This window comes from Chelonoidis abingdonii, chromosome 9, assembly GCF_003597395.2.
Source record: "Chelonoidis abingdonii isolate Lonesome George chromosome 9, CheloAbing_2.0, whole genome shotgun sequence".
In the NCBI taxonomy this organism is placed as follows: Eukaryota; Metazoa; Chordata; order Testudines; family Testudinidae; genus Chelonoidis; species Chelonoidis abingdonii.
The window spans coordinates 59505152-59518008 of record NC_133777.1 but is presented as its reverse complement, the minus strand read 5'-3'; the positions used below and the strand labels follow the sequence as shown (position 1 = coordinate 59518008).

At 47.6% G+C, this 12857-nt stretch overlaps 1 protein-coding gene across 1 annotated transcript in view; it reads left to right on the top strand.

Annotated features, from left to right (window-relative positions):
- The window catches only part of MYZAP (myocardial zonula adherens protein), a 96889-nt gene that overhangs the window by 38558 nt on the left and 45474 nt on the right, over window positions 1–12857 (top strand). The window contains exons 4-6 of the mRNA XM_032774113.2: window positions 1620–1712; window positions 3410–3523; window positions 4719–4871. Of these exons, the coding sequence (XP_032630004.1) occupies window positions 1620–1712; window positions 3410–3523; window positions 4719–4871 (360 nt within the window). The remainder of the gene's footprint in view (window positions 1–1619; window positions 1713–3409; window positions 3524–4718; window positions 4872–12857) is intronic.

The window sequence follows — 12857 nt, the reverse complement described above, 5'->3', positions numbered from 1 at the left end:
CTAATTGGCCACAGCTGTTCTAGTTAATCTAAAGCAAACCTTCCTCCCTTGGCAGGGAATAAGGCCCCCTGCCAACACTCTTATGCTGCCCTCTGGCCATGCTGTATCACAATGGCCAAATGCGACTACCAGGGACATTTCTTGTGGCCAGGGGCGGCTCTAGCTTTTTTGCCACCCCCAAGCATGGCAGGCAGGCTGCCTTCAGCGGCGCGCCTTTGGGAGGTCTCCAGTCCCACGGATTCAGTGTACCAGCCGCCGAATCTGTGGGACCGGTGGACCTCCCACAGAAACGCCGCAGAAGGCAGTCTGACTGCCACCCTCACAGCAACCGACAGGGCGCCCCCCACAGCTTGCTGCCCCAGGCACGTGCTTGGAGCACTGGTGCCTGGAGCCGCCGCTGCTTGCGGACACAGCCTCCCTCCCCCTCCCTGTTGCTCCTGGATGCCCTGCCTTGGTGTTGGTTGCTGGGGCGACCAGCAGGGGTTGGGCCCTTCCCCCCTCTGGAGAAACCTGGGGCACAACAATGGAGGAGCAGGCACCCAGTGAGTTCCCCTCCTTCTCAGGGGTGGTGGGGCTCAGGCTTTGGGGTTCAGCCCTGGGGTGGCAGGCTCTGGCCACAGGGCTTCAGGCTCTAGTCCTGGGCTCTGGCTGTGCAGCAGCAGGCTCCAGCGGCAGAGCTTCAGGCTCTAGTCCCCTGTTGCCTCCCCTGGCCCCGCATCCAGGGCTTAATTTGTCCCCAGGCTTGGCAGGGCTGAGTAAGTCTGCTGTGAAAAGTGATACTTGTATGTTTGTTAATATCACTTTTCTCAACAGACTTGCTAGCTAGCAATAAATAAATTACAATGATTTGGACGTGTGTACGTGCATATTAACTTTCTTTTTCCTAAAGCTAATTAAGTGTTTTAGGAAAAAGTGTGAGACTGGCCATCAGCAAGAGTTGGTGGCCGCACTCTGAGGCCACCAAAAAATGTGTCCCGAGAACCCTTTTATTACATACTTACACATGAATGTGGTCGCCTTTCAGTGCCTCCACACCTGACTCCAGCTGTGCATAAGCCCAACTGCGCTCACTGTTATACTATACCTAATCAGTCTGATAGATAATCATATGACTGAGTGAAAAGGGCAACCTCTAACTATGTGTCTGGAAGGTAGCATGTAAGGGAACATTTATCCTGAGCTAGAAAGTTGCTTCTGCGCATGTTTGATTAACGTAGCTAACTCAGTTTTGTTTCCAGTGTTAAAAATACATAAAGGAAATAACAATTTATACCTGCAGTTATTTTTAATTCCATTTAATTTTTGCGTTAAAATCAAATTGTTGAATAGCCTATTTTTTGGAATCTAGTGATGAAATTATGTTTCTAAATTCTTGCCAATGAGTGTTTATACAGATAAATGCCTTAAAAGGTAAGTTAACCCTCAGCTACTACACAGTGGTATCTAAGACACTTCTTCCAGGGCATTACAAATGGTCACAGTGAACAAGCATTGGTTTAGCAGTGGTGATCACTGTAAGTGATCTTGGTCTTTGGAGCACATTGTTGTCTGGTTTCTAATCTAAATTATATTTGTAATAAAGGCTGAATAACAAAGGCTTATAATTTGCCTAACCACAGGTGAGAGCAACTTTGGAAAAAGTAAGAAAGAAAATGTATGGAGAGTATGGTGAAATGAAACGGAAAATACAGCAACTTACAAATGAATTGACAGTAAGTTCATATTTATTTTTAATGATGTCATAAGAGGTGAACCAAACAAGGTTACCTGTAAACATGTTTTATGAAAGACAGTATGTAGCATAAAACAAATCATGTTTTAGAGCCATTTAAGTTCATTATTTTTCATGCCTATAGTGCTTTGTATTTTTCAAGCAAAATGAAAACAGGGCAGAGGCTTTTTCTGTGTGTAAAAGAGCATTAAAGAGTCAAGGTGGATCAGCTTCTGTTGGTGAGAGAGAGAAGCTTTTGAGCTTTTGCTGAGCTCTTCTTCAGGTCTGATCATGTAAAGGAGCATGACAGAACCCCACCCCATTACCTACATTTTGTAAATACCATTGATTACATTGCCTGTGTGATTATGTATGATTAATATTCCAATACTGACTGGAGAATGGTGTTTATCATAGAAAGCTACTGTCCTGTGGGCTGACAAATTAACTGACTGGGGGTTATACAAGAACATGATGTCTATTGCTTACTGGAAGTCACTTTTGCAACTCAGCGGGTCATTCCAGTAAACTAAATTCCAGCATTTGTAACTTACTACAGTATGTAGTCAACCTTATGGTTTGTTGGTTGATCATCTTTTCTTCTGTATGTAAAGTTCAAACATAGTAAATGTTTTGTTGGTTCCACCCCACTGCTCACTCTCACATTTAATCTCATGCTTGTTATCTTCAAAGCTTTTTACTTCTCCTCCTACACCATGTCGTGCTCCCTGCACTCCACCCAAGCCTCTTTCTAAGCTGTTTCATATCTTTCCTTCACCTACTCCTGACTGTATGTCCTCTTGCACTCCAGCCCATGTGCCTAAAGCAGATTTCCCAGTAAACAGCTGTCAGACATCCTCCTACTCCTACCTGTTCAGTTGTGCACTGCAGACACAGACAGCTAATAAACAGCTGTCCTGTATCTCTTTGTGTGTGTTCGGTTTGTGTACTGTTTGGGACAGAGACTTTGTCAATTTGGGGATCTGTATATTTTAGCTACTCTAAAGTATTGTGAAAGTTTACCATGCTATCTAAATAACGATAAATGAGTACGAGTGTTGTTTCGCCTGCTGGAATGCTCTTATATGCATTTGCAGTTCTGATCTTTCATGGAGATCCTCACAGCAGTTTCTGGAGATACACGATGTTTTTTATAAACCAGAATTTTTTCTTTGTGAAAACCGGCAAAATTTAAAAATATGCAAAGTACAGCTTCAGGGTGAGACAAACTCTGCAGGAGTTCTTATTGGGTGAAACTTGCCTCTGTGCACAGGGTCAGCACAAGGCCTATGCACCGGGTAAGCCCCAGTTAAGCACCAAAAGGGATGAATTCCCTCTGCACAAGGATGAATTTCTTCTATCAAGTTTAGCTAGAGGAAAGTTCTCTTTTCATGACTACAAGAGTTAAAACTTAAGTCCTTGCTGTGGTTAATGTGCATGATGGAACACTCCGTGAGATGACACTGAAAAACTGCTTCTATATCTCAGCATGGCTTGCTTCCAAGGCCAAAATTGAAGTTTTGGTTAACACAGGATTTCCAATAGAGAAAATTTTACCTAGAGATTCAAACTCCTCTTAATCCCATTGTTTTTAACCTGTTGTCTCTCCAGTGTTAAGTTGGTGGCAACTATCTTCCGTCTGAAAGAATTTTAAAATTTGAGGATTTGTTTTTTAATATCTTTTCTTAATCTGTTCAGATAACAAATGTTGAAAAGGAATCCTTAGAGAGACACATGCAAGTGCAGGCTTCAGCCTTGGACAGCTTCAGTGAAATGAACAGCTCCTTGACATCAGCATCAATTGAGTTGCAGGTATGCTTTTAATAGCTCTATCAAAGAGGATGGCCTGATCCATCAGCCACCATCCTAGACTCCCTCTTATACCATCAGTTTAACAGTATACATGAGAGATGGATGATGGTTAGATACACATTCGGATCTTAACCATCAAATGTCACTAAGAACATTTAAAACAGATAAATGATAAACTTAAGAAAAAATCCAGGAGTTTTGCTGGCTAAAAGGCTATACTATAATATACAGTGTTGTTTCGCTTCATTGCAGCTGCTGAAAGCCCTTGGCCTTTGCTTAATGGAAAATTAAAAGTGAAACTGAGACTCTTTCCATATTTTACAAACCAATGACACATCACATGATTTTGTCCCACTATTGTTTTCTATTGATGGAAATTTCAATGATTTTTTTTTAAATTTACAAATATTGAGTAGCCACTCCTGTAAACATACAAAGGTCATTTTTTCTTGTTTATAAAAATGTTTTCAGCTTGGCATCCATTGCAACTAGCCTCCGTGACTTTTCCCTTGGTGTCAGACTTCCATGTTTTCAGGTTAATCATCTTAAAATTTGGCATTTGGAGAGGGGAAGAATGAAAGGGAAAATCCAACATTTCACTTCAGTTATATTACAGTATAAAATGGAAGTGGTGTTTGCACTGTAATGCATGCATGCCTGTTCCTCTGGACAGGGGCGGCTCTAGGTATTTTGTCGCCCCAAGCACGCAGGCAGGCTGCCTTTGGCGGCATACCTGCGGGAGGTCCCCGGTCCTTGGATTTGGCGGCACGCCTGCAGGAGGTCCGCCAAAGCCGCAGGACCAGCGGACCCTCCACTGGCATGCTGCCGAAGGCAACCTGCCTGGCACACTTGCAGTGACTGGCAGAGCGCCCCCCGTGGCTTGCTGCCCCCAGGCACGCGCTTGGCGTGCTGGTGCCTGGAGCCGCCCTTGCCTCTGGATCACAGCTCTCTCTGGGACTGCATTTGAATGAACATGCTCTTATGGAGAGATTTTTTTGGTAAAGCAAGTAATTGGAAGCCATAATTTTAAAGGGCCAAAGCTATTAACTATGTTAATACTATGTCAACAAAACAGTAAACTCTCTTAAAATATTCTAAATATTGCAGAAAGCCTCTTGTGGTAGGTTGGTCAAATCATGGTTTTTGTTGTTGTTATTACTACTTCAAATTGTGTATTTCATTGTGTGTTTTTTAGAAAACTTTAGTGGATGTTAGTTTGGAGAACACAGATATAAGGGATCAAATAAGGAATTTAAAACACACACATGAGCAGTCCATGGAAAAACTGAAAGAAAAGCAAAAACAGCTGGAAACTGCCCAAGTTGAAAATCAGCTATTGAAACTAAAGGTACAGTATGTAAACTCCCCTTATTCGTATTGTGCAATAAGGACATTGCTGAGTCAATGAGATTAATTGCTTGGAAAAAGAGATTTGGCCACATTTGTATGGAGTTCTTCACCGACCATCCATGGAGTGTTATTGACAGCCAGTACTGTACCTTTCACAATTTTTCATCAGAAATCTGTTATGTTTTGTGCTCATGTACAGTATTTATTGGGCAAGAGGTGCATCCTAATAGCAAATTACCCTGGAAAGAGAAGTTAGTTGTGGGACAGCTTTTCAGGTAAGCACAAGGGAATGAAACGCAAGCTGGAGTTCTTCTTCGAGTGCTTGCTCATATCGATTCCAATTAGGTGTGTGCGTGCTGCGTGCACGTTCGTCGGAAGATTTTTACCCTAGCAACACTCAGTGGGTCGGCTGCGTCGCCCCCTGGAGTGGCGCTGTTATGGCGCCGGATATATACCCCTGCCGACCCAACGGCCCTTCAGTTCCTTCTTACCGCCTGTGCTGGTTGTTGGAACTGTGGAGCGCGGCTTTGCTGATCTCCGTGTCCCTATCTACTCGTAGTTCTTTGCTGTTTGTTGTGTGTATAGTTCAAGTTCTTGTAGTTATAGTTAGTATTAGTTGTTGTATTTATGGTTAGTGTATATAGTTTAAGGGGGGATTGGGGATTAGCCCCCTTTCCTCCACCCCGGTACAGGCCCATGCCCAAGGCACCAGGATTCAAACCATGCTCGGCGTGCCAAAAGCCGATGCCAATAGGGGATCCCCATGACTCCTGCCTCAAGTGCCTAGGGGAATCCCACCTTACCGATAAGTGCCGCATCTGCAAATCGTTTAAACCAAGGACGAAGAAGGAGCAGAACTTTTGATTGAAACAGCTCCTCATGGAGTCAGCAGTTAGTCCTGCAGCATCGGTACTAAGTGCCCAACAGACTGCTTCTGTAAGAAGTGCCCCTTCGGCCCTGGACCGCTCCAGTACCGAGAAGGAGCCCCGGCACCAACCTCTGCCGGCACCGACATCTGCTCAGCACTGCTCCCTGTCCCTGAGACCCAGGAAGCAACATAGCGCTCCAGCTGCTTCAGCTCCACAGAAGGCGCGCTCTTCGAAGACTGTTCATCGAGCACCGTCCTCTGCCGCGGCACCGTCGACTGTGGTACCGCTGATTGCGGCTCCACTGAGCACGGCACCGTTGATTCTGGTCCCACAAGGGCCGTTGAGTCCAGTGCTGTGGTTGAGCTTGTCCTCCCTTCTACACTGGAGACCTTCTCCATGGCAAGGGAGCTCATCGCCATGACGGAGTCGACACGGCCTCAACCCCCGGCACCGCCGGTGTGGGTCATACAATCCATTGGAAAAATGGCCCTGGTAAGGCCACCTTCCGTTGGTCCAACACAGACGTCATTCAAGATCACGGTCTCACAGATGCTCTCGATCACGCCGTTCCTGCTCCCGGCGCCGCTCGCAGTCCCGGCACCGCTCTCCATCACGGTACCAGTCGCACTCGTGGGACCGTTCGACATCTAGTTCGCCGGCCGGATACTCCCGGTACCGATCTGACTCATGGCACCGCTCTCGGCACCGTGTATCCTGCAGTCGCTCCAGATGAAGGGACTGGAGATCCCGGTCGACCTCCCGGCACAGCTATGGTAGAAGGTCCTGGTCTCGCTCGCGGTCCCATTATAGCTCCCGGTACCACTCCCCCCTACCACCCCAGGACTGAGCATCCAGAACAGTGGCGCCCTCCCAGAGTCTATCGGCACCGCCGTGGCCATCGAGAGACACATCGGTGTCATCGCAGGCTGGTAGCGCATCCTATCTTCAGGAGCGTGACTCTGATGCCCCTAGCCATATATTCCCAGAGAGCCAGAGCCACGAGCAAGGGCCTCATCACTGGTCCTTCTGGACACCGTGGGCATACCACCAGGCTCAAGGTGCTGCATCAGTGAGTGGCTGCACGGTCGGCCCTGTCAGAACACCGGGTACAAGAGGTGACAGTAAGCCGCCCCCCCACCCCTTACAGGCACGGATGAGGCTCCGTTACCATCTGCAGACACCCAAGTTCCACCTGACACAGATGACGCTCCTCAAGTGCAGGAGCCCCCACAGGACCCCTTGGTCCCGGGCCTCTCCTCCTTGCCTGACGAGGTGGTGGCGGGAACATCTTCCTCAGGCCCTCCACCAATTGATCTCAGGGCCCATCAAGACCTTTTGAGATGAGTGGCTCAGAATATGAACTTATAGGTGGAGGAGGTCCCTGAAATAGAGAACCCTGTCGTGGACATCCTATCGGCTGATGCACCTACTAGAGTGGCTCTTCCATTTATCCACACCATACAGGCTAATGCAGATACCATTTGGCAATCCCCAGCCTCGATTCCACGTACAGCAAGGGGAGTAGAGAGAAAATATATGGCCCCCTCAAAGGGGTATGAATACCTCTACATTTACCCACCTCCTTGCTCTTTAGTGGTGCGATCGGTGAACGAGAGGGAGCGTCATGGCTAGCAAATCCTGGCTCCTAAGTCAAAGGAGGCTAGATGCATGGACCTCCTAGGCCACAGAATATACTCGGCCGGGGGCCTGCAACTTAGGGTGGCAAACCAACAAGCCTTCATAAGTAGATATAACTTTAACACATGGGTGTCCTTTGGGGAAGTGTACAGAGCTTCTTCCCCAGGAATCCTGTCAAGAATTTACGGCCCTACTCGAGGAGGGTAAAAAAGTAGCAAGAACCTCCCTCCAAGTCTCTCTGGATGCAGTGGACTCTGCAGCCAGAACTCTGGCGTCAGAAGTGACGATGAGGCGTATCTCCTGGCTCCATGTATCAGGCCTTCCCCCTGAATTACAACAAACTATTCAGGTTTTGCCCTTCGAAGGCCAGGGCCTGTTCTCAGATAAAACTGACCCCAGATTACAAAGTCTGAAGGACAATCGTGTTATAACGCGCTCGCTGCATATGCACACGCCAGTGACCCAACACAGGACTTTCTGGCCCCAGCCACACCGCCCTAATGCCCCGCCTAGGCCGCGACAGGACTTTAGCAGGTGTGGTAAAAGGAATCGTCGGAGACAGTCTGGCCCTCAAGGAGGTCAAAATCAGGCACCCCCTAAACCACCAGCGGGGCCCAAGCAGAACTTTTGATGGGACGCCGGAGGGCGGCCCACCGGTTGCTCTACCAGATCCTTCCTTCTCCTCCCTTTTTCAACCACCTCTCACAATTCCTCCCTGCCTGGTCCCAGCTAACTTCAGATCGTTGGGTCCTGCGCACGGTGGAAGTGGGATACTACCTCCAGTTTGTTTCAACCCCGCCTTCCCTCCCTCCCTCCCCGTCCCTCTTCAGGGACCCCTCTCAGGAGCAATTCCTCTTACAAGAGATCCAGTCGCTCCTAGCCATGGAAGCCGTAGAGGAAATGCCAAAAGACATGAGGGGCAAGGGGTTTTATTCCCACTACTTCCTAATCCCCAAGGCAAAGGGAGGTCTATGACCGATCCTAGACCTGCGAGAACTCAACAAAGTCATGATAAAGCTGAAGTTCCGCATGGTAACCCTGGGGACCATTATCCCGTCCCTGGATCTGGGAGACTGGTATGCTGCCCTCGATATGAAGGATGCGTATTTCCACATCGCAGTTTACCCACCACACAGATGGTGCCTCTGTTTTGTGGTCAACCATCAACACTTTCAGTTCACTGTACTTCTGTTTGGCCTTTCTACAGCTCCGTGAGTGTTCACAAAATGTATGGCTGTAGACGCTGTTTCCCTCCAGCGTTGTCGGGTACACGTCTACCTGTATCTCGACGATTGGCTCATTCGAGGGACTTCCCAGTTACAAGTGTCGCAATACCTGCGTGTCGTCAAAGACCTCTTCGGGAGCCTAGGCCTGATGATCAACACAGAGAAGTCTACTCTGACACCCACGCAGAGAATAGACTTCATAGGAGCGGTTCTGGACCCCTATCTGGCCAGAACCTACCTCCTGCAGTCGCGTTTTCAAGCAATGGCTTCAATTATTCGAGGTCTTGAAACCTTCCCGACAACGTCGGTGCACACCTGCCTCAGCCTAGTAGGTCACATGGCCTCCTGCACCTTCGTAACCAAGCATGCGAGGCTACGCCTCCGTCCCTTTCAAACCTGGCTTGCTTCAATATACCAACCATGCAGAGACAGCCTGGACTCAGTGCTCACTATTCCCCAGAAGATTCTAGGCTCCCTAACCTGGTGGCTAAACTCCACTCTAGTCTGTGCAGGGATGCCATTCCACCCACCGCAACCCTCGCTGGCCCTAACCATGGACATGACATCTCTGGGTTGGGGTGCCCACCTTGAGGGCCTTCGCACTCAAGGCCTCTGGTCGCCTCAAGAGCTGGCCTTCCACATCAATGTGTGGGAGCTGAGAGCAGTCCGTCTAGCATGCCAGGTGTTTCGAGACCATCTCTAAGGCCGTTGTGTATCAGTGTTCAACACAATGGCCATATTTTACATAAACAAGCAGGGCGGCGCACGCTTCTCCCTCATTTGTCAAGACACTGTCCACCTCTGGGACTTTTGCATAGCCCACTCGATCGATTTGGTAGCGTCTTTTCTCCCAGGAGTCCAGAACACTTTGGCAGATCACATCAGCAGATCCTTCCTGTCTCAGGAGTGGTCGATTTTGTCCAGATGTCATCCATTCTGTTTTCCGGAAGTAGGGTTTTCCCCACATAGACCTCTTTGCCTCCCAAGAGAACAGGAAATGCCAGGTGTTCTGCTCCTTCCAGGGACGCTCCCCGGGCTCCCTCTCAGACGCATTCCTGATCCTGTGGAAGAGGCACCTACTCTATGCCTTCCCACCATTTCCACTTGTCCACAGAGTCTTACTCAACTCCGCAGGGACAGCGCCCACCTGCTCCTGATTGCTCCAGCGTGGCCAAGGCAGCAGTGGTACACCATGTTGTTCGACCTCTCAGTGGCAGACCCGATTTCTCTGCCACTTTGGCCAGATCTCATAACACAGGACTTCGGCAGGCTTCACCATCCAGACCTGCAGTCTCTTCACCTCACAGCATGGTTGCTGTGTGGTTGAGCCAGTCGGAGTTGCGTTGGTCTGCCTTGGTCCAACAGGTGCTCTTGGGCAGTAGGAAGCCTTCCACTAGGATGACATATCTGGTCAAGTGGAAGCGTTTCTCCTGCTGGTGCGCTCAGCGTAACTCAGTCCCCAGGCAGGTATCTGTTCCTATTGTCCTGGACTACCTCTGGTCCCTGAAAGAACAGGGCCTAGCGGTCTCTTCCATAAAGGTGCATCTGGCAGCCATCTCTGCCTTCCACCCAGGGGAAAATGGCCGATCAATCTTCTCTCACCCCATAATTTCAAGGTTCCTCAAGGGGTTGGAACGTGTGTACCCTCAAGTCAGATGCCCGACCCCTACCTAGGATCTCAGCCTGGTGCTAGCCAAGCTCATGGGTGCTCCTTTTGAACCACTGGCCACCTGCTCGCTGCTGTACCTTTCCTGGAAGACAGCCCTCCTCGTCACTGTTACTTCGGCAAGACGAGTATCTGAGCTTCGGGCCTTGACAGCGGACTCCCTGTATATGGTATTCCATAAGGACAAGGTACAGCTGTGACCACACCCCTCCTTCCTCCCTAAAGTGGTGTCCGCCTTTCATGTCAATCAAGACATCTTCCTCTCAGTCTTTTTCCCGAAGCTGCACCCATCGCGTCGGGAACAACAGTTGCACACCCTAGACGTTCGCAGGGCTCTCGCCTTTTATATTGAGAGAACAAAATCCTTCCAAAGGTCATCTCAGGTCTTTGTAGCTGTGGCAGACCAGATGAAAGTCCTACCGGTCTCATCCCAACGAATTTCATCTTGGGTAACATCCTGCATCCGTACATGCTATGATTTGGCTCATGTTCTGGCTAGCCACCTCACTGCCCATTCTACTCGGGCTCAAGCTTCATCTGCCGCCTTCCCGGCCCATGTTCCCATCCAGAAAATATGTCAGGCAGCTACCTGGTCATCGATTCACACCTTTGCCTCACATAACACATTGGTTCAACAGTCCAGAGATGATGCAGCATTTGGCTCTGCAGTTTTGCATTCTGCAACATCTCACTGCGACCCCACTGCCTAGGTAAGGCTTGGGAATCACCTAATTGGAATCGATATGAGCAAGCACTCGAAGAAGAAAAGACGGTTACTCACCTTTGTAACTGTTGTTCTTCGAGATGTGTTGCTCATATCCATTCCAAACCCACCCTCCTTCCCCTCTGTTGGAGTAACCGGTAAAAAGGAACTGAAGGGCCGTTGGGTCGGCAGGAGTATATATCTGGCGCCATAACGGCGCCACTCCAGCGGGCGACCCAGCCGACCCACTGAGTGTTGCTAGGGTAAAAATCTTCTGACGAACGTGCACGTGGCGCGTGCACACCTAATTGGAATCGATATGAGCAACACATCTCGAAGAACAACACTTACAAAGGTAAGCAACCGTCTTTTATCATATGGGCCTTTTTTTATGAGTCCAACTGTCTTGCATTTGGAAGCTTCCATTAAATCATATTGGAGCAGTTAACAGCATTTCAGATAACTTGGAACAATCATGCAGTATCAGAAATATTTAAAAGAAAATGTATTAAATACCTTGCATGAAATTAGGTGACCACTGACTTACTGACATTTAAATAATTCAGAAACAGATGATTATCTTCGAGGCTCTTGTATCCTACATTGGTGCATTGTGATAGATGGCCCAGATCCTTCAAATGAAAGGGGGAGGGTACGAGCTTATTAATGTATTTTTATGTTCTAATTTCCTTTCAACAATAGTTTTACAAGGTTTGTGTAGAGTAGATTTGTTGCTTGCATCTGCTGTGGTCTATAGGGAATAAAAAGAAAGAAAGGATAATGAGAGGAAGAGAATAGAGGAAAAGAAATCAGGATTTCAAAACAGAAATTTGTAGTTTATTCTAATCTCGAGGACACGTCCTGGCCCAAACATGAAGTGAGGAAAATCTGTGTGTGATGTCTCAGGGCAGAATTCAGCGTTTTAGGCCTCAATTCAGTGAAGCACTTAAGCATGTGCTTAATGTCAAGCAAGTTGGTATCAATGGAATGTGATCATGTCCTAAAAGTTAAGCATATGCTGGCGTAGTAAAAGTTGCTTGTTAAGTTATATGCACAAAACATCCACCAGATCTGATTTTTAATTTTTTTATGGGGGGAGGGGAAGGGGGAGTAAGAAGAGGATATGATATTGTGGGGGTTGGCTCTGAAAAGGCAAAAATTACCAGCTTCCCTTATTACTGTCAACCGGGTCCATTTCTCTCCGTTTACTTGAATCATTTCTTTTATATTCTCACCTGAGAATGTTGTTAGTTAGTGCAGTGGCCATCTAAATTGTAAACAAAGGAGTGTGAGAGAGGTGGCACAGGAAATTATACTCCACTTCGACACTTTTTAGGGAGGTTAAGGTTGAACTGTTGCAACTCTGCTTTCCTAGTTTGTTGTTTCTAACCACATTACTGTAGCTCTGGAGGTTCAGTGTATACTTTAAGGAAACTTGATTTAATTCCTGTTCCTTTTGATTGTATTGGCAGAAACTTGCTCTCTGTCCTAAGGTAGCGATCTGGGTCAGATGCCACAGAAGGCAGCTACAGTGCAAATGGAATCCTTCCGAGAGATCTGTCCCTCTTCAGAAGACAAAATATCTTTTTATTTGTATGCAATGCAATAAACTTTTGAACAGTTTGTTCCCACTGAATAAGACAGTGTAAGAGTTTGATAAATCTTGCAGTCCTTGAAACAAGATAACTCAGATGCTCAAAACAGAAATCTTTTATAACCATGAGCACTCAGAGTACCAGCATTGAACACTAAGTGCCTGATTCTTTTCTTATTAGGATTAACACCAATGTAAATAACACTAAGTTAATAGCTTTGTAGGACTAGATTCTCCTCTCACTTAGATCAGGGTAACTCCCATGACTTTAATGGTGTCACTCCAGAT